General features: G+C 57.8%; 3 protein-coding genes across 4 annotated transcripts; 1 reads left to right on the top strand and 2 right to left on the bottom strand.

Moving 5' to 3' along the window:
• Positions 1 to 780: 780 nt before the first annotated feature.
• On the bottom strand, positions 781 to 6,483 carry SRPX2 (sushi repeat containing protein X-linked 2). 2 transcript variants are annotated; one of them, XM_064462905.1, is made up of 10 exons: positions 5,937 to 6,483; positions 4,008 to 4,094; positions 3,724 to 3,915; positions 3,425 to 3,601; positions 2,951 to 3,077; positions 2,728 to 2,849; positions 2,433 to 2,612; positions 2,167 to 2,300; positions 1,966 to 2,087; positions 781 to 1,645 (listed from the first exon to the last, which is right to left on the bottom strand). In XM_064462905.1, exons 1-10 carry the CDS (start codon positions 6,004 to 6,006, stop codon positions 1,465 to 1,467), a joined length of 1,392 nt encoding a protein of 463 aa, XP_064318975.1. In that variant the 5' UTR covers positions 6,007 to 6,483; the 3' UTR covers positions 781 to 1,464. The 2 variants fall into 2 exon arrangements, with proteins under 2 accessions (XP_064318975.1, XP_064318976.1); XM_064462906.1 differs by lacking the exon at positions 1,966 to 2,087 and having other exon boundaries at positions 1,490 to 1,645.
• An 834-nt stretch (positions 6,484 to 7,317) lies between these two features.
• TSPAN6 (tetraspanin 6) lies at positions 7,318 to 12,785 on the top strand. The gene is made up of 8 exons (XM_064462907.1): positions 7,318 to 7,456; positions 7,556 to 7,744; positions 7,933 to 8,007; positions 8,601 to 8,699; positions 8,954 to 9,109; positions 9,813 to 9,896; positions 11,722 to 11,821; positions 12,032 to 12,785. The coding sequence occupies exons 1-7, from the start codon at positions 7,370 to 7,372 to the stop codon at positions 11,788 to 11,790; spliced, it is 759 nt and encodes a 252-aa protein (XP_064318977.1). The 5' UTR covers positions 7,318 to 7,369; the 3' UTR covers positions 11,791 to 11,821; positions 12,032 to 12,785.
• Positions 12,786 to 15,340: 2,555 nt separating this feature from the next.
• Positions 15,341 to 24,915, bottom strand: TNMD (tenomodulin). Its single transcript, XM_009500485.2, has 7 exons — positions 24,367 to 24,915; positions 24,105 to 24,239; positions 20,364 to 20,504; positions 19,457 to 19,558; positions 17,467 to 17,620; positions 16,128 to 16,297; positions 15,341 to 15,827 (listed from the first exon to the last, which is right to left on the bottom strand). Exons 1-7 carry the CDS (start codon positions 24,904 to 24,906, stop codon positions 15,618 to 15,620), a joined length of 1,452 nt encoding a protein of 483 aa, XP_009498780.2. The 5' UTR covers positions 24,907 to 24,915; the 3' UTR covers positions 15,341 to 15,617.
• Positions 24,916 to 25,121: the final 206 nt, after the last annotated feature.

Here is a 25,121-nt window from a genome sequence, read left to right as displayed (position 1 = left end):
ACCCTCCCCTGGCACATCTCCCTGCCATTGCCTCGGGTCCTGTTGTTGGTCACCAGAGAGAAATCAGTGCCTGCCCCTCCTCTGTAGACCGCGATGAGGTCTCCCCTCAGTCTCATGTTCTCCAGGCTGAACCATGGCCAAGTGACTTTAGCTGCTCCTCATACAGTTTCCCCTCTAAACCCTTCACCAACGTCACACCCCTCCTCTGGACACTCTCCAGTAGCTTTATATCTTTCATGTCCTGTGGTGCCCAACACTGCACCCGGCACACCAGGTGAGCCTGCCCCAGAGCAGAGCAGGACAATCCCCTCCCTCACCCGGCTGCGATGCAGGGCTTTATGCACCCCAGGACATGGTTGGCCCTCTCTGCTGCCAGGGCACGCTGTTGGCTTGTGTTCAACTTGCCATTGACCAGAACCCCCATGTCTCTGCAGAGCTGCTCCCCAGCCTCTCGTTCCCCAGCCTCTCTGTACAGCCAGGGCTGCCGAGCCCCAGGGGCAAAATCCGGCACTTGCCCTTGTTAAGCTTCATACGGTTGGTGATTGCCCAGCTCTCTGATTTGTCTGGAGCTTGCTACAGGGCTTCTCTGCTCTCAAGAGCATCAACAGCTCCTCCCAATTTCGTGGTGTCAGCAAACTTAATTAGTTTTCCTCCAAGTCCTGCATCCAAGTCATTTATGAAGACATTAAAGAGTACTGGCCCTAAGATGCATCCCTGCGGATCCATCCATGCCCTAAGATGTTTCCCGGGCCTCTCTGCGACACACCTTCTGCCAGCACAAACTTTTATACAAATTTATTTGAGTTATTCTACTGCCAAAACAGTTCCCAGGAAGCGTTGCCCGTGGCTGGTGGAAGGGGTAGGGTGGGGATCGCAAGCCCTTGGGTGGGCTGCACAGTGGCTGGCTGCTACCGGCTTTGCTGAGCATGGGGCTGTTTGCTTTTACTAAAGGCGTTCTGGCAGGACCCTGGCAGCAGCACCTGCCTGGCAGGGCTGACCCTGGGTGGGGAAGGAGTGGGATCAGGTTGTGCATGGGGTGAGGACGGCCACAGGGAGGGTGAAACTGCTGCATTAGAGGCTGTTGCCCTGCCTGCACTGCCTGCCCTGTCCACTCTCCTCTGCTCTGGCAGTCCAGTGCCTGGCTCCCCGATTTTCCCCTGCCCTGGGGCTTGAGCAGAGGCACTCCCATCCCTCCTGCCATGGTCCCGGCTGGGCTGAGCCATCCCACCCCACAGCCGGAGGCTGCTCCTGGCTGCTGGGCAGTGGGGACACTGCCGGCAGATGGCCCCCATCCCTGTCCCTGCTCGCCATTGTGTGCCAGAGCAGCCGGAGAGGGTCTCCCCTTCCCCTGGAGGTCCTTGGCACTCTGGTCCTCCTCTATGGTGGGCGACTAGAAAAGCAGAAAGGAAGGTGTCCGTCCCCTGAGGCCGGCGGTGGCAGAGGGGAGGTCTCCCTGGCACTGCCTCACTCGCAGGGGTCCCCGCTCTGCGCCCGCCGCGCCGCCTCCCGCTCGCTCAGCAGGTAGGTGTCGATGAAGACGAAGAGCTCATCGGGGCTGATGGGGAAGATGTAGCGCTCACGGTCAGCACCCGCCTTGTCCAGCAGCACCGCATTGAAGTGGGAGCGGGTGAGGTGCAGGAACTGCCTGGGGGTGCAAGGGGGAGACGCTGGTCAGTGCTGGGGAGGCTGTGCGTTGGGGCTGAGCCTGCCCACCCCATGCAGTGGAGCTCAGATCCTCCTGGGTGGTGGCTCCCATCTCTTCCTTGGGGCTGTGAGCTCTGGGAGGGTCTGGGGATGCACTTGCCAGGGGTGTTCCTACATTGTACACGGCCTGCCGGTGCAGCAGGACGGGTCTGTCTGTGAACCCAGCTGCAACCTCATGCTCTGCCACCCCTGGAGGAGTCCCTGTCCCTGCTCCCCTCCTGCAGACACTGATCTCTGCAGGACAGCCCCCTGTCCCCCTACCTGAGCTCCTCAATGATGCCGAGGGACAGCTGGTGCTCCCGGATGCGACCCACCTCGTGCGGGGGCTGCCCCACCAGCTCGATGGTGGTGACGTGACGGAGGTCCAGCCCGCACGCAGCTTGCTGTGGGGAGGGAGGAGATGACAGGGTGCTGGGGGCAGGGTGTGGGAGGCAGGGTGGTGGGAGGGTCTCCTCTCCTCACCTGCAGCATGGAGATCTGCATCTTGTAGTGGCGGTTAGAGGGGTCAGGGGCCGAGATGACGAGGAGGCGGCGTTTCTCGTGGAACTGATCCAGCAGGCTGGCAGCTGAGTTCACGGCTGTGTTGATCTGCATGGCTGGGGTGAGAGGCCAGCGCATGGGGAGATGCTGTTTTGTGCCCCATCATCCCTTCCCCACCCCTTCGCCCTGCCGGGCAGCATCCATCCCCGAGCACCAGGCATCATCGTCCCCTGCCCCACACCACTTACGTGCACAAAGGGGCTGGGAGCCCGTCCACTGCTGGGTGGACTGGCAGACCCGCAGGGATGTGCCCTGGCGCTCGTAGCCCCCGTCGCACAGGTACTCGCAGGTGGCACCGTAGTTGTTGCCGTCAGAGGTGCAGGAGAGGTATCCGTTCTGTGGAGGCTTCAGGACAGGGCAGCGCCTCACTGTGATGAGGGAGGCTCGGTGAGGGCTGGGGGTGATGGGGCACAGCCCTGGCTGCGGGGCACAGAGCCCAGAGCAGGAGGGAGGCAGCCGGCACCCCCAGGGAGCCCATTTCACCTTGGACACGGATGCTGAACTTGCAGCTGGCTCGGTTGTATGCCTGGTCATGGGCAGTGTAGCGGATCACGTGCTCGCCTTCAGGGAATTCGGAGCCGGGCTCCGGGCCCCGTAGCATTACCCTGCACCCAGCAGATGGGTTCCTCTGTCAGGACGCTGGGAGGGGACACCCAGCGTGGCCCCCAGCCCTTGCTGGCAGTGCCCACAGGGCCTCTGCCCTCACCTCTTGATGATGCCGTCAGCAGAGTCCTTCACGTGGGGGGGGTCCCAGTAGACGGTGGCGGTCAGCTTTCCTGGCTCAGCTATCCGCTCCCGGGAGTCCGGGCAGCGGATCTTGGGAGGCTCCATATCTGCCCGCCGGGAGAAGAGGGAGTTGGGGAGCCTGCGGGAGCTGGGCATTGGCCCTGGTGTTCAGTGGCCTAGGGGTGCTGTGCACAGCCCGGGCACCCCAGAGCCAGCAAGACCTGCTGTAATGCCAGCACTGAGTGCCCTGACCAATGTGCCCTGTACCAGCCCATGCTTCGGGGCTTACGGCACCTCGGGGAGCAGCAGGGACAGGAGTCCCAGGGCTGGGAGGTGTAGGACATCTGGCAATGCCTGGCTCAGGTGTGGGGGTGACATCTGCAGGCACCCCAGGGATGGAGGATGGCCTGACCCAGCAGCATGGGGCTGGGAGGATGGTAGGGTGAGAATTTACCTACACAGATTGGCTCGCTCCCGCTCCAGTGCCCATCCTCCATGCAGACACGGCTCCGGTCACCCTCCAGCTGGTAGCCGGGCAGGCAGGTGTAGTCGCAGCGGGAATCCATCTGTACGCCGGCTGAACACACGTAGGAGCCCCGCAGCACCGCTGGCAGCACATGGCACCGGATTTCTGGGATAGAGGGAGCAAAAAGGGGAGGGAAGCGGCCGCCCAGCCATGCTAGTGAGCAGAGCACCCAGGTCTGGCCACTGCGGGTGCCTGCGGGGATGCTGGCAAGCTGATGGCACACTCACGTCGGCAGTACGCCATCCCGGACCACTGGCGGCTGGGCAGGCACTGGATGGCACTGCGTCCCACCAGCCGGTACCCACGGGCGCAGCTCAGCTCGCAGCGTGTCCCCAGGCTGCTGCGGTAGGACCCCCCCCGGGGCGAGTAGCAGGTGGCCTCTCCACGATGGATGTTGAGCGTTGCACACCATTGCGGGACTGCGGGAGAGAAGGGAGGTGAGGGGGGCACCCAGCCCTGCCATGCCTTGGTTTCCCCATGAGGACTTCAGGGTTGGCTCTGGTGCCATTACCTCGGCGGTAGTCCAGGGCAGGCTCGGAGGGGGGTTCTTCCACGTACACTTCATTGGTGTGGCTCTCAGCAGCATAGTAGCCGGACCCTGGGGAGGAAGGGAGAGACAAGGGGGCTGCGTGATCGTTTGTGGCCGCAACAGCACCCAGGTGACAATGCCTCCCAGGGCAGCTGCACCCTCCAGCCCCCAAACATCCCACAACTCACAGCAAGCAATCCCATCCCCAGGCAGGCCCTGTCCTGCCATCCTTGGGGCTGCCATCAAGGGTTAAGCCAGGCAGACAGCGAGCCCAGTCCCCAGTGGTGTGGTGTACACTGGCACCAGCCCGCAGACTAAACAGAGGCAGGACCAGCCGTGGTTATGGCAGGAAACGGGTCCTGGCGCAGAGCAGGCTGGCACTGACCCCCAGCTTTGCGCTGCCAGGAAGTCCTCCTTCCACCCGCTCCCATGGCTGTCCCCTGCCTGTCACCTTCCCATCCCAAGGGAAGGAAGCAAGCTGCCTCTCCTGCCTGTCCGAGTGGAGCCCCTGGCCAAGGCAAGGGAGGAGAGGCATGTCGCCCAGCCGGGGGGCTGGCGGGGATGCAGCTCGTGCGCCAGGGAAGGATGAAGCTGCTGGAAGGACAATGCCGGAGGGGCTTGGCTGGAGCTGCTGGGCCCACGCCATCCGTGCTGTGCAGAGGGGTCCCTGGCCCCATGGACGGGGGGAGGACAGCCTTGCACCATCCTTGCGGGCCACCCTCTGGCCCGCACCATGTCCCCAATTGCAAGGGACCAGCGGGCACGGAGGGAGCCATGCAGGGGGAGAGGGCTGGCGCCCTTCCCTGTGGCCCCTCAGCCCCGCGGCGCCTCGGCCAGCCACGGCATTCCCCAGCACTGAGCTCACGTTTCCGCCGTATTTCCGCCAGGCCCCGCCAGTGCTGCCCCCTCCTCGCCGCCAGCCCACCCCTACCGCAGTCCGAGCTCTGACATGACGGGGATGTTCAGCCTGGGAAGGGACCCCAGGCGAAGCGGCAGCCCTGCCGTTGCTGTACCCATTTTCCGTTCCCCTGCTCTGGGTTTTGGGAAGGGATGTCGCTGAGGCCAATCCAAGCAGCAGCCCCGCCGTCACGGGGAGGAAACTCCATTACAAATCTTTCCGACATGAACTTTACTACAGAAAACTCCCCGCCACTTCCCACAAGCTCTGTTAAGTCGCCCACTCCTTTCCACAAAGCCTTTTATCCCGACTCCCTTCCCACGCTGCCACGGCTGCCTTGAGGAGCGGAGGGGCCTGGGACGAGCGCAGGGCTGGCATCCATGGGGCCGGCAGTGGGGATCCGGGGGTCTGGCGAGCACTGGGGCCCCGGGGATGGGGTGTGCTCTGTCCCCGCAGGCAGATGTGCCGTTTAATTGCAATGTTCCCTTTTCGCGCAGGGGCTGCCTCTCCCTCCTCACCTGGGGCCAGCTTGCAGCCCTGGCTGCACCGGGCAGGAGCGTCCCCGGCCAGCTGTGCTGGCACTGCAGCAAGAGGATGGGGATGGGAGCAGGGGAGAGGGAACCCCACCAAACAGGGCGAGAGCTTTTGATCCTTGACCTGGCTGCCCAGCCACAGCGGGGGCTGGATCTGAGCGCTCTGTCCAGGCAAACATCTGCCGGCCGATGGCCCCCCCGGGAGCAGGGAATCAACGGGAAAGCTGCTCCCGCAGGCAGGGGCGTGATGGAGAGGCTGGTTTTCCTTTTCTCTCTGGATGTCTCCCAGCACCCCCTCATGCCTCCCTGCACCCCGTAGCACACCCCCGCAGGCACCCCACACCCCTCAGGCACCAATGCTCTCCCCCGCATCGCCGTATCAGGGCACACCTCCCTGCTGCGAGCCCCCCAAGGGGAGCAGAGCCCTGGAGGCTGCCCTCCCCAGGGAGCCCCGCTGTGCCCACACACCCCAGCACTCACCTTCGTGCCACGTGGATGACACCAGCCTGGCAAGGACAACCAGCAGGACAGAGGCTGCCTCCTGCGCCATGCCGGGGGGCCAGGGGGGCCAGGGGCCAGCCAGCCCGTCTGCTGTGCCGCGTCCAGGGGCAGCCGCGAGCCCCAGTGAGGACAGAGAGGGACTGGAAACGGGACGGCGGCCCCCTCCGTCGCCTTGTCACTGCACAGACGCCTGACCCTCCTGCCTGTCCTTGCTGCCTGTGCTGAGCAAACCTACTTTTCCCTTCTGCTGCCCGTCCCAAACATTCAAAAGCCGTGAGTCAGGCCCAAAATGATGAGATTGTCAAAAATAATAAATTCCAGGATCACCCGTTTTCCAATGTACCTCCTGCTTCTCCGAGGCTTTAAAAGGTTGTCAGGTTCTTCTCTTTGCAAGCAGAAGAGCCAGGAGCCTATTTGGACACGGGATAGAGCGTGTGCCTGTGCCAGCCCTGCAGGGCTCCCAAAATCGGGGTCCTGGGGGGGGCCGAGGACAAAACCACAGGAACCAGGACCCTTTTTCTACCTCCTACCAGGAAGGAGGGAGAGACCTCGCTGCAGACGGCAGGCTCCGAAACCACTCTGGAGGCAAGTGATTCCAGCTGGGGTCTGTTTTCCAGCTGAAGTTCAGCCCCCGCGAAGCAGAGGTAATGAAGTGTGTTTGGTATGTCCCATTGCCCCGCGTCCCAGGGCTCGGGCGGAGGCGAGACAGGAGCCGGAGCCACCTGGGGATTCTGGCTGTGGAGCACAGGACTGCACGGGTGAGGGGAGAGGAGGGACGAGCCTGGCATGGACAGGTAGGAGAGCTGGCGCTGGGCAGCGCGGGGGGGCAGGCTGCCTGAATGCACTGGTTATGTGGCGGCCAGGCCGGTAAGCGCATTAATTAATAACCCAGCTGTCCTGAGCAGGAGAGTGCTGCTGGGAGGCCACTGTGCGGGGCTGCTTGCTGCAGGTTGTGGGGAGCCCACAGCCCCCCACAGCCCGGGGACGTCGCCGAGGAGGGGACAGGGCGCTCACCCCACGGCGGGCAGGGAAGCCGTCGCAGGCCGGCATGGTGGCTGCGCCATGTGCCGGGGCGCGGGGTGGCTGTCCCGGCTGGTCCCTGCTCTGCTGGGGGACACCTGGGCAGGGGGCGGGCGGCCACGCTGCGGCTGCATTGCCCGCGGCTGGGGCACGGGGCTGGGACTGGGGGGCACGGGGCTGGGACTGGGGGGCACGGGGCAGGCAGCGGGTGCCCCCTCCCGGGGAGGAGCGGCGCCCCTTCGGGCGCTCTCGGCCGTTTCCGTGAGCGCTCGGCAACCTCCGCCGCCGCTCGGGCGCCTCCGGCGGGGCGGGGCGGGGCGGGGCGGGGCCTGCCGGGCGGGGCGGGGCTCGGGGGCGGGGCCCGTCCCGGCAGGAGAGGGCCCGTGTCGGCCATGGCGTCTCCGTCGCGGCGGCTGCAGACGAAGCCGGTGATCACCTGCCTCAAGAGCGTCCTGCTCACCTACACCTTCGTCTTCTGGGTGAGTGCCGCCCCGCCCCGCCCCACCCCCACGACATGTCGCGGCCGCGTCGCCCGGTCGCGACAGTCGTGAGCCACGGCGGCTTTCCCCTCTCCCCAGGTGTCGGGCATAGTGCTGCTGGCAGTGGGCGTCTGGGGCAGGGTGAGCCTAGCCGTCTACTTCTCCCTGCTGGACGAGAAGGCCACCAACGTCCCCTTCGTCCTGGTGGGCGCCGGCACCGTCGTTGTCCTCCTGGGCACCTTCGGCTGCTTCGCCACCTGCCGCGGCAGCACCTGGATGCTCAAGCTGGTGGGTGGCCCTGGATGGGGTGGGACGTGGTCCTATCCCCTCCTGACCCTTCCTGACCTGTCCTGACCCATCCCAACCTTGTCCCATCCTTCCCCATCCTATCCTGACCCCATCTCGACCCCATCCCATCCCATTTTACCCCATCCCATCCCATCCACCCCATCAGACCCTGCTCTTTCTGCCCACAGTACGCCATGCTCCTGTCCCTCATCTTCCTCATTGTCCTGGTGGCCGCTGTCGTGGGGTTTGTCTTCAGGCATGAGGTGAGCCTGGCCGGCCGCTGCTGTCTCCCGATGTTGCAGAGGGTGTTTGATTCTGGCTTTAGCCCAAGCGCAGTTGCAGATGTCGCTGGGGGGACAGAGATGCTGCTGGGAGCAGTTCTTAGTTTATCTAAAATGTGGTTAAAAGAGCCCGAAGAGTAGCTTGGTCCTCCGGTAAGGACCCATGAGGTCCCCATAAGGATGAGGCTGGGTGCTGGGTCTGCCTGGCACGGCACGCTGTCCCTCCATCAGAACAGGTGAAGTAGCCCTGGACTTTAATTTCTGGCTTTGGTCTACCTTCTGCAATAATTTCTGTAATTAAAGCTCCTCTGAGGATTCCTGTGCCACAGAGCAGCCTGCTTGGGGGGGGGAGTTGGCACAGCGCGGGTCCTTGTTATTATGCGCAGCATCCCTGCCACCACAACACATCCCGACCTGCCCTTTAATACCGTGTTTAATTGCCTGGGTGGCCAGGGGAATGTCTGCTGGTCACGGCTGGAGTCATTCCTGCCGTCGCCGAGAGGTGACTAATGTGGGGCTGTGGGTCCCCAAACACGGGAGGGGACAGCACCGCCGCAGAGACCTCTCTCCTGCAGATTAAGACAAACTTTGAGAGTAACCTAAACCTGGCCTTGAGGGACTACAACGTGACCGCAGATCGTCACAGTGAGGCCGTCGACACCATCCAGAGAACCGTGAGTGCCCCAGCGGGGTGGAGGGCGGCAGGTGGGTACGCTCACCTCACCCCGGCGCATCTCCTGGGACCCCCTGCGGTATCCATATCCCCATCACGGTGCTGGGAGTCCTTTTGCACCACCGGCTTTTGAGTTTGGGAGGAAATGCTGGGTGAGATGGGGGCAGTGCCTAAGGAGGCGAGGGCAGCAGTGGTAGGACGGGGGGGTCAGTACCCTGGTGTGACTGTGCTCCCCAAACGTGCTTCCCCCTCCAGCTGCACTGCTGTGGGGTGCAGAACTACTCAGACTGGGAGAGGACTGACTACTTCACCCAGAGGGGCATCCCCCAGAGCTGCTGCAAGAGCCAGGACGACTGCTCGGAGGAGGATCTGAAAGACCTGAGCAAAGCCAAGCTGAAGGTGTTTGTGGATGTAAGTTAAGCTCAGAAAAATCCCTCTGCCAGTCCTGGAGGTGGGGAGGGCAGAGCTGGGTGGGTGGAGAAGGGCTTGCCCTTCCCTGGGAGGCTCGAAAGGAGAACTGCTGTCTCAATGCAAACACCCTGTGGCCCAGGGGCTCCCCTGCGTTTGAGGTAGGGGAAAGGTATAGAGGAATGAGCCCTTCCTCATGTCTGAGATCTCCCTCACTCCTTTCTTGGAGGTCAGGGACCAGCCAGATGCAAGTGTTTGCGCTCAGGGCTGTGTGTTTGGGAGAACAGGTAAATAAGGAGGTAATTTCCTGGTAAAGTTAGTTTCGGCAGCGCTGACGTCTCTTGGCGGTCGTGCAAAGTCCTGACCCAGCAGTGAGCATGGGTGACCTCATCCAGCAGGGACGGCGGGGTGATGCAAGGGATGTTCCTCTGATGAGTCACCTTGCTCAACCCAATGCTCCTGTTGGGAACAGCCCAAGGGCAGTGCTCCCCTTGATAACGTGCAGCTGGGCTGGGAGGCCAGGCTGCAGCGCTGATAGGGAAAGGACCTTGCCGAGGTCAGGCAGGAGGGTGGCAGCCAGAAGTCCTCAGCTGCCCGTGCAGGAGCATCTTCCTCTGGAGCTGCCAGTGTTCTGGAGAGGTGCTGGTTTTTACTCTGGGGGACTGAAATGCACTGGACTCACGCACTCACTTTCCCTCCTCTGCAGGGTTGTTTCTTCCTGGTAACGTCAACGATGGAGTCAAAAATGAGCATTGTGGCTGGCATCTCCTTTGGCATTGCATGCTTCCAGGTAACTCTCCCTTGCTGGCCAGCACAGGAGTGCAGAGGGAAGCTAGAGTGTCTCCGGAGGATTTAATTTCTGTGCAATGTCTGCTGTGTGTACAAAAGGCACGGCCTGTTTCAGGCAGGGAGGAGCAGCTATTCTGCAGATTCCCCTTGGGTTTTAATCTCACCACTGTGCTGCCTCCAGTCTCTTAAATCCAGGGCTGAAGTACCAGCTCTGTTTTTGTGAGCCCAGGTGATCTGAGAAGAGCTCCTGTCTGAAACAACCAACTTTAAGAAAACCCAAACAGAGCCTGTGCTGTGCCAGGCAAACTCCCTGCATTTGTGGTTGGCAGAGATCAAATCGCTCCCTTCCTTTTCCTACCCACTGACCTCCCTTTTTATCAGGGAGGCATTTTGGCATCACTTCTGTGTGGCTGGGTCCCTGTGAGGGCCCGTGGGGCACCGCATTTGCTGGCGGCTCACGCCCCGCACGCCGCCTTACCCTGCGATTGCTTCCTCTCCCTCCCGCTCCCCAACCTCTCCTTTACTTTATCCTGTAGGACACTTCCTGCAGGAGCTGCAGCAGCGGCGTGCTCGCTGGCCCCTGCTCCGGCAGGCTTTATCCTGGCAGGAAACGAGAGGCCCCTGCCCCCTGCTCCACCGCGCTGGGCAGGCTGATACCGCGCTGGGGTTTCCCGCGGTGCCGAGGGTTTTCCCATGCACCACAGTGGGAGCTGCAGGATGCAGGGCCGGCCCTTCTTTAGCTGGTTTGTGGAAGCGTGCTGGGCTCTCGGCGCTGAGCAGCTGCAGAGCGACCTCGCTGGCCTTGACTTTGGAGGGGCTTGAATTCACCCCCTCCTTGATCCAACATGCAGAGGCTGTGGCGTAAGCCTCAAGGCGCTGCCCCCCCGGGACCATCGGGCTGACTGCACCAGCGTGGGGAGAAGGAACCCCGCCAAGATATTTCTCCTGTAATGAGCATGTCACCATGTGTTTCCCATATCGGAAGTGCTAAACTTGGGGAGAGGCGGGAGCCAACAGCCCCTGGCTGCAGTTTGTGCTACCAAGTGCTTTCGGTTGCGGCTGGGAGAGCCCAAGAGCCAGAGCCGCTCTGTTGTGCTTGCCCCAGTCTCCTCCTCACTTGGGCTGTGCTCGCTGCAGGGTCACTGAGTTGTGACGGACACACAAACGGTGAGCCACACGTTCCCAGCTGTGAAATTATCTTGGCTGATGCCAGGCCTGGGAATTGTAACCGGTTCCTGGCTTTTATCGCTCTTTCAGCAAGCCTTGCTGTGTCGTGCGGCCAGCGGGGACCCATCATGCAAATGTGCCTCTGACTCTGCTGGTGTAGGTCAAACTCCTGCAGAATCTGGCCCTAAATGTCTGTGCAGGGGCTGGGAGGCCACGTTGTGATAACAGTAGCGTGTCCTTCAGATGCTGATGCAAAAACAGCAACCTTGCTTTCCCCACTGCCCTTGAAACGGGAGAGGTGGCTGCTGTTCTGTAGTGACTGTGTAATTGGCTGTGACGCTCCTGATATCTGTGTAATATCCAAAATTACCATAAAACAGTAGATGCTTCATGAAGCAAAATGTAACAGGATAGGACGCAGAGCATCTCTTGTGAGAAGCATGTCTGGCTGATGCCTGCCAGGATCCTCCACTTCAGTCTCTCTCCGTTACTCTGAAGCAGGGTGCAGCAGCCCATGTTGTGGTTTGTAAATGCTGCTGGTCATGTCTGGATTTTATAAAACTGATGCTCTAGAGCAACTTGTCAGGTTTTTTCCCATAAAACACTGCGTCCTGGTTTTGGCTGTCTCTGATGTGTGGGGATTTTTTTCTCTTTTTCAGTTGGTTGGCATCATTCTCGCCTGCTGCCTGTCCCAGTACATCACGAACAATCAGTATGAGATGGTGTAGCTGGCCCCCAGCACACCGTGGCTGTGGCCAGGTATGTCTGTCCAGCGATGTAAGCTCGGTGGGCTGCCTCTGCATCCCTGGCTGCTGCCTGGTTGCCCCTGGGGACCCTCAGTACGGCGGCGGGTACACTTCTGGGGACATGTAGGGATGGAGGGCAACTGCAAGACCGTGTCTGCTACATCATTTTAAATCACGTATAGGTCCTGCCTTGTCTGTTAACGCTTTGTCTTGTGCATTGCAGGGTATGCTCTCTGTGGTTGGGGAGGATGCCACCACCTCCAGTTTTCCTCTGGATGCCGCTTCGTGAAGTCTTGCTTTGAACTGACTGATCTTCTTCTCAACTAACTCTTAGAAACGAGTGCAGCAGCTGTCCTGGTGCGCTCAGGGACTTGTCCTAACACTACTCTGCTGTGCCACTGCGTGGGATAATTGGTGTAGCTGCGGTGGTTACAGCAAGCGTGCTCCCCAGGGCACCGCAGACCCCAGCTCTTTCCTCAGCGGCGCGTTTGAGTGCCATGCCGAGCTGACCATGCTGGTGGCCTCGCGGGACTCCCAGTGCTCATCCTTGGTGCCTCTGTCGGGAAAGCGATGCTTCCCCTCACCTCCGGCAACCCCTCGATGTCCCCTCGCTCTCTGGACACGGTTGCTTTTGAGATGGGACTGTTACTCTGTTAAAACGGAGCCCTGCCTGCCTGATGCCCTTGGCTCAGCAAGGTATTGGCTTGTTGCCAAGCTCTCTCTCATCCCTGCCCTGGGTTTTATATATTTTTTTTATAGTTGTACTTTTTTAAGTACAGGCTGTAGTGATTCTTTGTAAGCTGTAGCGAGGTTTGGTGATGTAGCTCCTGGTGCCTTTACCTTGGTAGGTGTCCTTGCACCGAGTCAGCTGTGACTTGATCGTCAGTATTATATGCTGCTTTAACTCGTTTTGTGTATTGAGTAGAACTCTCTTGTCCTGAGACTCAATAAATATTAAGATATTTTACTCTATGAAACTGCCTTGGCTTTTCCTCTCTCGGAAATTCTTCTGCTTGTGTCCCTGCAAAGAGCAGCAACTGCCCCGGGAGGTAATCTGCTCGCCTAGGGCCAGCCAGTAACCTCTGGACCATTGCAACTCACGTTTCTCCAGTGCTCACTGGTGCACTTGTGCTTACAAATAACTTCTGTAATTGAATTTTCTTCGTAACAGCGGTTGTGTAACAGTGCTGAAGCAGAAGGCCTGGAGCATCCCAGCCCAGAAGCCGGGTAGATGAATTCAGCCCTGTGCAAACGCATGCCTCCCCTGCCAGCTGGCCGCTCGCTTGGAGCAAAGGGCAGGGCAGCGCTGCTGGAGCTGCCAGCATCCCCAGCCTCTCCCTGGGGCAAGAAGCGTGGATTTAAGCTTTTGTGTTCATTTGGTACTGCTCATCTTTGGGCTGTTTCATCAGCAAGACTTTGCCTTACTGAGCCTGATGCTGCGGTGGTGCGGTGAAGCTCCCCTCCTGCCGAGCTTGGGGGATTTTTAGGTCTGAAGCACCGAACTCACAAAAGCTGTGGCTTGGAGCAGCCGGCTGGCTGCCGGGGCTACCTGTCCTGCTCCTGGGGAGGAGGCAGGTGTAAAAGGAGCATTTAAGCCACGGGTAGGAGTGATGGCCTTTTGTCAGCATCAGCCCTCTGGCAAATGCTGCTCCCATGCTGGGTGAGCTGCCCCCGCCAAACCGCCCCATGGTGTGGCAAATGACCCAGTGCAGGGCAGCCTCACTGCTGACCGAGGAACACGGAGGGGAACACCCAAAATCCTGATGTTGTGTTTAACCTGGGTGAGTAAGTCAGACTGTTGTCAGTGCCTGGCTGACCAAAAACCGCCTGGATTGAGACAGCGAGGCAGTGTGTCAGAGTGCAGAAACTGGGTTGGAGAGTTTGGCCAATGGCAATTAAGGGGCAGATGGAGACAGTGCAGGAACGCGTGAGAAGCAGGGCCAGGTTTGGATAAACCCATCCTCATGAGGAAGCCTGTGCAGAAGGAAGCGACCCTGCACTGGTCTGTGCCCCTGCCTCTGCAGGCAGCTTCTTCCCGGGCTGGATGGCAGAGGCGGTGCTGGGCAGGGGTGGTGCTGGCGGAGGGTGGCATGGGGACCCCGGAGGCTTCTGAGCTGCTGCAGGAAAACCTGTGGGCAAAACCAGCAGGCTTGTCCAGCCTGCTCGTCCCCGTGGCCAGTGACAGGCACTGTGGCCATCAGAGGGTGCAGATCTTAACTAGTTAAATAGTGCTTATGTAGACACCTTGCTGTCATTTGGCGAGACACCAGTGATGTCCTAGTGGTACAGGCATGTGCTGGGGGAGACGCTGGGCAGAGCTGGGACACTGCTGTCCTGGCAAAGGTATTGGATGTCCCTTGGTGACCTGGCTGGACCAACTGAGCCGGGACACGAGCACAGCTGGCTGGCCCCAGGGCTCCGGTTTTCTGCCGTAGCTGTGGCCAGGTGGGCTTCACGTGTCCCACTGCATTTGGACATCCCCATTCAGGGGGATAAATGTCTTGGGGGACTTGTCAGAAACACCTGGTGTCCCCAGGGCTGGTCGGTGTCCCTTGGGATGCTGTGTGGGGACCTCTGCTGCATCATGCTCCTGGTGGCTGCCAGCATTTTAATCACATTGTCAGCACAGCTGTGAACAGCGATGGAGGGAACTGCTCTTAAAATGTGCTCACTTCCCCATGGGAGCCACAGGGATGCAGGGGGGGCCTGGCAGCCCTGGGGACACTGCGGCCAGCATCCAGCACAGTGGCAGTGAGCAGAGCCCGACCCCTTGCTCCCTCCTCTGTACTCACGGCTGGACAGGCTCATCCACCCAGCTGTTTTTTTCTGGAAAGCCCCAGCCGTGGCAGCACGGTCACCCTCAGTGACACCAAGAAGGTTTTACCCAGTGACACTCGTGGGCTGTCAAAGCTCCTTGGCAGCAGCCAGCTCCTTGGGATGAAAGCTGGAACCTGGGCTCTGGCACAAGCACCGAGGCCATGAGCAGAGGAAGGCTGCACAGGGGGTGCGTGGGGATTTTGGCCGTTAGCCCTCAGCACTGCTGCAGGCAGTACCCTGCTCAGGGCAGCGGCAGTGCCAAGGACTTTTTTTTGCCTTCTACAGCTTGGGTTTTGCCTGTTTGTTGGTCACAGGGCTGGGACAGCTGATGGCACTTGGAGTCCTCTGTGCCACTGCTCCCTCCGGCTTTGGCTGCCCTGTTCCCTGGAGGCTCCTTGTGCCTGCTCCTGCCTGCCTTGCCTGCACACTACCATGCTACACATTGCTCCCGTGGGACTGGTGCCACCCCTCAGCTGACACTAGTAACTCCCGAACACATCAGAGCATGCCAGAGCAGAGGGTCCGGATGTGCTGAACAACAACCAGCGCGGTCAGGGAGCAAATTAGGGACCGCCGCACGTTCCCAGCACGGCAAACGCTGGCAGTCCCAGTACCTGAGTTATGGATGCTCGTGACAAGGCAGCCGAGCAATTAGATCACTTCTCAGACCCATTAAGCATCACAGACTGAGACTAAACGACTTTCCATTTTCTTTGCAATCGCTCATACAAGACTTTTATTGTTTGCCTCTTGCTGCTCGGCGTGGCGACGATGCACTCGAGCACGGCCTCCCCCAGCGCCGCGGGAGCAGTGCAGGATGCAGGGGGGTCAGGCGGTGTGCGCTCGGTGAGGGTGTCGCGGCCGGCGGGCTCGCATGCTTGCCGGCAATCAAGCTGGTAGCAACCTGCGGGTTGGCTGCGTCAGGATGCATCCGGATGGGTGGCAATGAGGCATGGGGCAGCACCCAAGCCCTGGGTGCTGTGAGGCAGGTGCTACACCCTGCCCAGCATCCGCGCAATCCACCAGTTGCAGGGCATGATGATCCGGCAGATGACCCTCCCGCCCTGGTAGCAGTACGGGTAGGGGTAGTAGCCCAGGAGGGGCTCACAGACCCGCCGGCAGTAGCGGTTGGCACGGCGGCACTGGGCACAGCAGTAGCCTTGCTCGTCCCACAGGGGGTGAAACTCCAGCCCGTTCTCCGACTGCCAGGAAGAGACAGCGTCAGCGCAGCGAGGGGGACATGTGGCCAGGGCATGCTAGGAACATGGCCAGGGCACCCCAGGAGCAAGGACAGGACAGACTGGGAGGGCAGACAGGGCACCCCAGGATCAAGGACAGGACACCCTGGGAGGGCATCCAGGGCACCCCAGGGAGCATGGGCAGGACACCCCAGGACCATGGCCAGATCACCCTAGGAACATGGCCAGGACAACCCAGGAGCAGAGCCAGGACACCCCGGGACCATGGCTGGGGCACCCCAGGATGCAATTCTCTGCACTCACGTAGTCATTGATGGGCAGGTCCTCCTCAGTGAGCTGCCGTGCCCGGCGCTTGGGGCCCAGCTGCACATCCTTCTCCACCTTGTGTTCACTACCCCCATCCAACCAGCTCTGGTTGTCCACAAGCAGCTCAGGATCTTCTTCTGCCCCTTCAAGGCTGGCCAGCTCAGGAGCTACAGGGAAACCCCAAATGTTGCTGTCAACAACCGAGGAGCAGGGGGACAAACGCAGCAGCAGGCATTAATGTCTCTACCGTAATTTGGTGCCATGGTACAAGAAGAGGAGGAAATGGCTCCAACCTTAGCAGCCTCACCAGCAAACCAGGTCTGCTCTGTTGCCTCCTGCTCTTACCAAGCCTGGGCAAAAGGCTGTAGGAGGTAATCCGGTAATCTGGCAGAAGAAGAGGGTACACAAGATATGGCCCATCCCCTCCCGTGCTCATGGGTGGCAGGTGCCCATGGGTGGTGTCAGCACCCCCTGCACAGGGCTGCAGGTACATGGAAGCATGTCCTTGTGGTGGGATCTGCTGCTGCAAGGGGGCATTTGTAGAGCCCCAATGAAGCAATATGATTTGGGGCAGATTATGCTCAGCTATAGCTCCTATTGGTGTCTTAGGTAAGACCCACAGTGACATTAATTTTCTTTGCAGTAGGGTTTAACAGCAGGGACCGAGGAAGCAGAAAGGGGACAGCAGCCAGGGACAGCAGCCAAGGACAGCAGCCTCCCCCTGCATCAGGGATCTCTGATGCCCACTTGCTCCCAGGACCATCGATGGTGTGAACTGAATGGTACCCGTGGGGGATGAGATGTGCCTCTGCGGCGGCAGGGTGGGGGGATTTTACTCGGTAGGGATTTTTAAACTACCTCATTCAGATAGAAGTGGGTTAGAGAAAGTGCATAATTACACCGTCAGATCGCAGAGGCCACAACCTCTGTGAGGGCTGTGTAGCGAGCAGCTGGAGGTGGCAACCCTGTTGTGTGATTTAGATGCAGATGTCTGCTCATCCTCTGATGCTCATGCAGTGATGAGAATTTAGGCGTCCCAGTTTCCAGCAGTGCTGGCTTCTTTGCAGGTACAAAGGGTTTTAGGTTTTTTTCCCTTGTTATGAGGAGGGTGGCCACTCTGCAAAGCACAGGGTGGTGGGGAGCCGGCAGAGACAAGTGGTTTGCAGAGAGAAAATTCAGCCCCTGCTATTATATTGGCCATGTTCTCTCATAGTCATGGCCAACATTGTGTTCGTGTCTGCGATGTACAACGAGGATGTGGAAATGGGTTCCCACCATGTTGAATGGGGGCAAATGGCAGAGTGAACATGGGTGGGTGGCAGATGGCTCCTTGTACCTGCTATCGGCGTGGGGTGGATCCAGTAGATGGTCACATTTCTGCAGATGTCAAAAATTTTGGAGCTCTTCAGGAACTCCTTGTTCTGAATGGGCTTTTCCCCAGGCACCCAGACCACAGACTGCTCAAGGTAGGTGGTCGTGATTTCTTCTCCCTGGAAGAAAAGCAAGATTTCCCCCTGGTGTGGTGAGACACCCTATCCCCACTGCTAGCTGCTTCTCCTCCCCTTGGCTTACCTTGAGCCTCCTCTCTCCTCTGAGTGAGGAGCTGGACTTTGCCTTAGCCCCAGGTTTGGGGTGCATATGCAATACCCTACTGGTTCTCACAAGAGAGACCCATCATGAGCCTTGTCGTTCCTGCCCACTCTCAGCCAACACCACCCTGCTCTCTCCTCCCAGTGTTCATCATGCTTCAAGAGCTTTCTCCTGTGCAGTACCCACCATCTGGAAGAGCCTTCTGGAGCAGCCCAGCTCATTTAAAACCCAAGATTAAAACATCTCCTCTTGCTTTGCTCTTGCTACTTCATTTCTTTCTCCTTCTGCTACTGATTTTGTGATCGAACACTTTAATTTATTCCTCACAGAAATTCTTTGCACGGCCGTATTCTGTAATTTATACTACATGTCTCTGCGGTTGCATTAGTCCATGGTGTGTTTTGGCAGGTGCTTAGGGAGGGAGATATATAAAGATTATTGGGTAGGTCTGTGCTGAGCTATCTGCCAAGGCAATGTTGTGTATGTTGGTGGTGGTAGCCCATAGAGCAAGTTGGCAAATGGCATTTTTCTCTCCAGAAGGTGTCTGGAGCTGTATTTCTCTTTTATAGAGTTTTTCCTTATGGCTTTGGGAAGTCTCAGGAAAAAGCTAACACAACCTGGCTCAGTCTGAGCAATTTTCGGAGTCTCTGGTGAAAGCCGTGGGGTTGCGGAGGTGCTGCCTGAAGGACCTGGCAGAATGTGGGCTCTGGGAAGAGATGACTAGTTCTTAAATCTACATTTATCTCATTGGGTTTTACATTTCAGCTCTCTTCCTGGGGCAATGTTCTGCTAAAGACTGGGAAGTCATATCTGTTTTACGACGGTAGCTGAAAAGATCTATTAGCATCTTATAGCATAATCAAAGAATCAGTGTCTGGGAATTTGGGTCATGATTCAGGGAAGTGTTTCAGCCCACGCTTTGTTTCAAACAAGTGTCCTGCTGGTGTTTTATCTGCAATGGCTTCCTTGGGGGGGATTCAATCTGCTAACACCCTTCATCTTGCAAACGGGGAGGAGGGAGGGCTGTGCCGCGGGGCAGTGCTGCCGCTGGGGGCTCAGGGATGGGGACAGGGACAGGGGACAACTGCTTTCAAGGGACTGAGCCATCAGCCAAGGTTATGCCACCAGAGAGGGGTTGAAATATGGAGCCAAACACTTTTTCCATGCAGCACGCAAAGCATGTGGGTCCTTGCAGCAGGACGTGGTGGGCAAAAGTTAAATGGGTGTAAGAAGCAATCAGGGACGTTGATGGGAGGAAGGTCCGTGCAGGACAGGGAGGAGGCCCCAGGCCGGCGCCTCCCGCCTCCCAGGGCTGTACGCCAAGCGCTTTCTCAAATTGCATTTCTTAAATGCTGCTGCTCTTTTAAATTCATTACATGAGGCTCAATTCTTGGAGAAAACAATTTGATTGACTTTTTGGTGCCTGCTAATCCTGAGCTGCCTTGCGACCTTTTGACTACAACAGGATTATTGCTCTTGATCTCCGGTATTGTGCTGAGAGGTTTTTGTCTGTCGGCTGTCTAATCCCATTTCTTTCCACTTCTTGTTTTTAGAAGCAATCCTCTGAAATAAGATAATTTTATGAAGCGATCACAACTCATTATTTCTTTATTGTGGAGTCTCCGGGAAGGCTGGAGCAGATGGGAGAGCAGTGGGGACAGCAGCCGTGCTCCCAATGCCAGGGAGAGGAGTAGGTTCCACCGGGGGCAGAGGAGTGTCCTGTTTTATTCACCTACCTCAAGCTCAGGGATCTTGGCCTCTGTTGTCTCAGGTAGGACTTTAGTCTGAGTTTTGATGAAACATTTTTGAAGTCCCACAAAGAAGATGCCAGTTATTCCCTACAGCAACAAAACAAACACCAAAAAAGCAGTCAGGGCAAACTGGGAGGACAAATAACCCCATCATATGGAGGGTACAGCTGGCTGAGGGTTTAGTTGTACTTTTCCTGTTGATGTTTTTGTGCAAACTCTGCTCAGTGGTGGTGCTAAGATGTACTAACAGGTTCTCCTAAGGGATATTGCATTTCATGGTTTGGGAGAATTGGGCTTTTTACAAATATTTTGAGGCAGATAGTCATAAAATTTTACTTTGCTCCCCTTCTCCTTGTAACTATCATGAGCTCTAGTTATCATAAATAAAAATATGCAGAATAGCATCTGACCATTATGGTTATATGAACATTCGGACCCCAGTTCCTGCTGGGCTATTAGTTGAAAATTTTGCCATATGTCACTGCACAGGGTATTTCCCTACAAATTTTAATTAGGTTTCAGAGAGAGCCTGCAACATTGTCATGAGGTTTTAATGCTCTCCAGACAGACGAATGTACTGGGCTTGGATAGATTTATGGTTATTGCATTCCTCTGCAAGGGTAAATCCAATAACTAGGTCTTGCTTTTAAGATGTATTTTGTTGGAACTGAACCACGCCACTATTAAATACTGGTGGAAGCTTATGTAGATACACATCTCCTTTCCCTTGAGAGCATACCCAGAGAGTCTGCATCTGGGCATTGCCCTCCCTGATGCAGAAACAAATTGTCCTGGGGCTTGCTCCAGCAACCCGTTGGTGTCCTAAGGGATCCTGCCGGTCCTGCTGCAGGATGCCAGGCAGGGTCCCGGGGACAAAGCCTGCTGCACTCACATTTTTAAAGTCATGGATCTCCAGGATTTCCTCACTGCCGTTCCCACTCCTGAAGGTCTCTGTCCTGGTCAGTGGGTCAATCTCCATCACAATCTTCTTCTTTTCACCGTGGCTGAAGAACGTGTGCTCCATGTCGTAAACCTGTGAAGGACAAAACCACACAGGGGTCAGCTGAGCTCCCAACCCGATTTCCCATGCCATCCAGTGGGCAACTGGGCTGGGGCTCGGTGCCCGACTCCTGGTGCTGGGTACCCTGCCACAGGGCCGGCTGTTTCCCCACGCCCCATCTCTGAGCCAGGACAATTATGGGGCTGGGAAGAAGGGAGGATGGGTCCAGGCTGTTGGGGGGACATGTGTGTCAAGCCTGGGAGAAGATGCTCATCCCACACTTGCACCAGGAGCTTTGCCATAGTTCAGCCTTTGCCAGTGTTTTCTGTGGCACAAGCCTGTTCATGTCCCAGGCTGGACTAAAGTCAGCCTGGAGCAGAGGAGGCCGAGGGCAGCCCTCATCGGGGTCTGCAGCTCCCTCCCAAGGGGAGGAGGAGGGGCAGGCGCTGATCTCTTCTCTCTGGACCCGAGGCAATGGCAGGGAGATGTGCCAGGGGAGGGTGAGGCTGGGCATTAGGAAAAGGTTCTTCCCCAGAGGGCGGTGGAGCCCTGGAACAGGCTCCCCAGGGAGGCATCACGGCACCAAGGCTGGAAATATTGAAGAAGCACTCGGACAAGGCCCTCAGAGACACGGTGTGAATTTGGGGCTGTCCTGTGCAGGGACAGGAGTGGCACTCGATGATCCTTCTGGGTCCCTTCCCACTCAGGACTCTCTGTGATTCTATGAAAGTCCTGAGCCCAAGGGACCTCGCTTTCCCCTGTCCCTGCCCTGCTTGCTCCATCCCTGGCTCACTTGCTCCATCACTGTGTCCCCATCTTTCTTCCTCCATAACTGCATCTCTGGCTCTCTTGCTTCATCTCGGTGCCTTCTGTTTTTCCTGGAAAGGCAGAGGTAAAAGCTTCCCTCTGCTTGGAGGAGATCAGGGATTGCCAGCGGATCAAAGACCTCCTCGAGGGCTGCTGAAGAGCTTCGGGGCGTAGCAGCCGGCTTCCCGGCAGCACTCATCCCTGTGGGGAGCCGGGGGAGCAGCGCCGGGGGGAGCAGCCCTCTCGTCCTCGCAGGTGCTCGCTGCACTCCGCCAGCCCGGCAGCCCTCCAGCCTCTGCGGATGCCTGACCCTTAAAGGATGAGTGGTGGCAGATGCTATTTGAAGCACAAAAATGATCCTGCTGGCATGGATTGAGCTGGCGAGACTTGGGGAGTCTCGTTTCCCAAATCGGATGGTGTCATGCGGAAGCAAAGGGCCTCTGCAAAACCCCTCAAGTCCACGAGGGAGTGGGAGGCGATGGAGGCACAGGGACGGGAAAGCCCTGTCCGTCCCCTGGCACGGCCAGAGCCAGGGAAGGAGCACCCTGGCCCTGCAGCAATGCCCCGGCGAGGGGCAGGGGCTCTGCCTGCAGTCCCAACCTAAACCCCCTTTCACTGTCCCCTGGTTCTTGCACATCCCTCCCCATCAGGGGGTTCAAAGCCTCTCAGCAATGTTTTCAGCATCAGCATGCCCTGTTTTGCAACCACTGGAGGAAGCCTGGGCGTAGAACCAGCCATGCAGGTGGTAACTGCTGGGTACCTTTGCCCCTGCTTAAAAGTTAGAAGAGCGATGTGAGCCTTGGCAGCCATGAGCAGCTCCTGTTACTCAGCAGGAGGCTTTTATAAAGATATATGGCTGTCAATGGATTTTATGGTATGGTAAAAATAGTGTGAAGCCTAAAATGGCTGGAAGGCTGCCGGTTTTGACTGACAAAATGTGCATGGTGCCGTAAATAATTTCTAGGAGGGTAGGATCCCAGGTGGCACCTTACCTTCAAGTGCCTCTCCATTTACAAAGAATTACTTCTGCCAGCACAGTGGCCAGCTAACCCATTTGGGCTTGGCCAGCTCCGTGCTTCTCAGAGAGCTGTGAGATGTTTTATAGGGCTAAAAATGACACTTGCTTGTGAATCATTGAAATATTTCCCCTGCGAGGCTGTGACGAACCCCTCGTTAGCTGACTCACCGCCTTCGCTCGCCGGCAGTGCCAGCCGGCATGGATGCTGCTGTGCAGAGGGCAGCGCCATGTCCAAGGCCACCCCTCGGAGGAACAAGTCTTCTTTAAAGATTTTTTTCCATTCTCTGGTTGCGTGGAGGGAGCTCAAAGCACTTTTTGTTCTTTGAAGAGTTTAATTCCCCTTGGTTTACATTTTTGAGCATTAGGAACTTCCAGCCCGCCCTGTCCTGCTGTTCCCAGAGGACTCCTGGCTGGCCGGAGAAGCGCTGCACCATGGCTGCAGAGGACGCGGCGATGCCGGATGCCGGGAGCATCACCGTGCAGCTCCACCACAGGGATGTCTTTGCTCTCCTATGACCTCGCGCTTTTCTCGCCTGCCCGTCAGGTGTTGTGAAGGGCTTTCAGAAATATTGATGGACTCCATCCTCCATCAGGCCGTGGGAGCCAAGGACAGGCACCCTTGATAACCCTCCCAAGGCTGTGGCAATGGCTCTGCACCGCCGGCTCAGAGAAAACCTGCCCTCGGGGGGTTAACAGCCTCTTCCCCCGCAGCTGGCAGGCACCCTGTTTTTCGAGGAACAGTAGAGACTTTATAACCATCTTGGCAGGAGCCACGTATGGCTTTTATTGCTTTGTCTTTTATTTTTTGGGTGTATTTCTTTCTATTTGCTGATAAGAAGACAAAGTTTCTGGTGAGCAGGGTGCTTCCTCCGCCTGGTGGGAGGGCAGCCCGGCTGGGCTAGCTCGGCTCCTGCGTGGGGCAGGGAGGAGAGAGGAGATGCCACCGTGGGAAAGAGGCCGCTTTGGCTGCGCACAGGAATTTTGGAGACGTTCTTGAGAGTCAGCAAAACCTGCCAGCGCCAGGGTGCAAACATCCGCCTGGATGAGCGTGGAAACTGAAAGGGCAGGTGGATGGGGAGCAATGGGGAGCACCAGGAAGGCTGTTGGCTTCAAGGCTAAGTGATTTTCTTAGGGTATGGGACAAAAAAAAAAGGGGTTTGCCAGAGTTGCCAAGATGCTGGGCAGCAGCAGGCAGAGATGCATCAGAGATGCACAGCCCCGCTGCCGCCCCCAGCGCGCTCGGCACTTACAGCAGCGTCCGTCTGGGGAGCTGGGAATAAAAGAGCACAATCCAGTTAGCAGGAGCTCCTCCAAAAGCTAATCCGTCTCACCGTCCCCTCACATTGCAGACACATTAAAGTAAGAAATATAATCCATGACAATCAATCACCGCTGCGTCCTGGCTTTCTCTCCTCTTTATGCGGTGGCATAATGACTTTTCCACCAGTTTCTGGCAAGATAATTGAAATGAAATGGAAAATATTTTCTTACTTGTCATAAAATTTGCTGCCGGTGAAATAAGAGTAACTTTAACTCTTCGTGGCGTAGCTCCCATCCCCTGTAATTGTCAGCTAGGGAAAGAATGTGGTGACAGAGAAAAAAACCCAGCCGTATAATGTAAAAGCTAGTTATGAATAATATAAAGATTTTTAAAAGTCCCATGAATACTTGTGGTCTAAGAAAATGCATTTTGTAAAGTTGCCTTGGTTTCGGGGTGTAGTTAAAAGTTTCAGTGAGTTGGGGGAGGCAGAAAGCTCTGTCTGGGGAAGCGGTGCTCAGAAACACTGGATCAAAGAGTTTCTACTTACTTTTCTGGGTGTTGGGCTCCAGAGATATTTGACACCAAAAAATATCAGAATAAGTGAAATGAGCAGCACGCTGAAAAGCAGTCCGCAGATCTGGTATCTGGTGCAGGTCTTCTTTCGCGTCTTGGATGCTTCTGCCTAATTAATGACAAAACAGCGATAGCCAGAGGTTGACTGATGATTCAAGGAGGGATGAGCACACATGCATATCAGACATTTACCATGCTGACAAGCTGCACGGTGGCAAAGCAAGCCATGAACTCACGTCCAGAAAGCGGCAGTCCTCTGGGCTCTCCCGAGCCGTCCCTCCCATGGTCTCCTCTGTGTGCGAGGACGTGAGCCCGCGCCGAGGTGGAGTTACGGAAGCTCTGGGCTGCACAGGCGGGGAGGAAGGCTGGGTCTCTGCCGCCCCCACAACGGCGGCAGCCAGCTTTCCCCCACAGCCTGCTGGGTCCCGGGTGCTCCCGCAGTGCTTGCTGTTTGCAGGGTGCAAGCCATTCCCATGTTTTTGGAGATGAGCCCACACAAAGCTCCGCTCCGTGGTGTCCATTGGCCCCATCCAGGGTCCCAGTTTTTTGTTTAAGCTCTGTTTCCACCCTCCGCTTCTGCCCCTGCACTGCTGGCTAGAGGCACCCAGGCTGTGCAAGGGCTCCTGGCCCCGCTGGAGATCGGGGGACGTGGGCACTGCCGTCCTCGGGGGGCTGCTCGCCTCTGCTCGTGCATCCAGGGGGGCACGGGCGGGGTGCCTGCGTGGTATTCGGGGGGGCACGGGCATGGCAGGGGCGGCAGGTGTGTGCGCGGGCATGAGTGTGCATGTGTGTGCATACACGTGTGCATGCACTCACTGCCAGCCCTCAGCAACGTGGTGCGAAGCCCGAGCTCTCCCCACGGAGGGCTCTGACATCCCACACCCGCTTTGTGCGGAGCCTTGCCCCAAAGTCGGCCTAGCCAGGAATTTCCTGACTAAATTTTTTCTTTGTTCAAAAATGTCCATGTGATGAAATCGTACAGGAAACGAAC

The sequence above is a fragment of the Phalacrocorax carbo genome, chromosome 11 (assembly GCF_963921805.1).
Source record: "Phalacrocorax carbo chromosome 11, bPhaCar2.1, whole genome shotgun sequence".
Lineage (NCBI taxonomy): Eukaryota > Metazoa > Chordata > Aves > Suliformes > Phalacrocoracidae > Phalacrocorax > Phalacrocorax carbo.
This window is presented reverse-complemented; position numbering and strand designations above follow the sequence as displayed.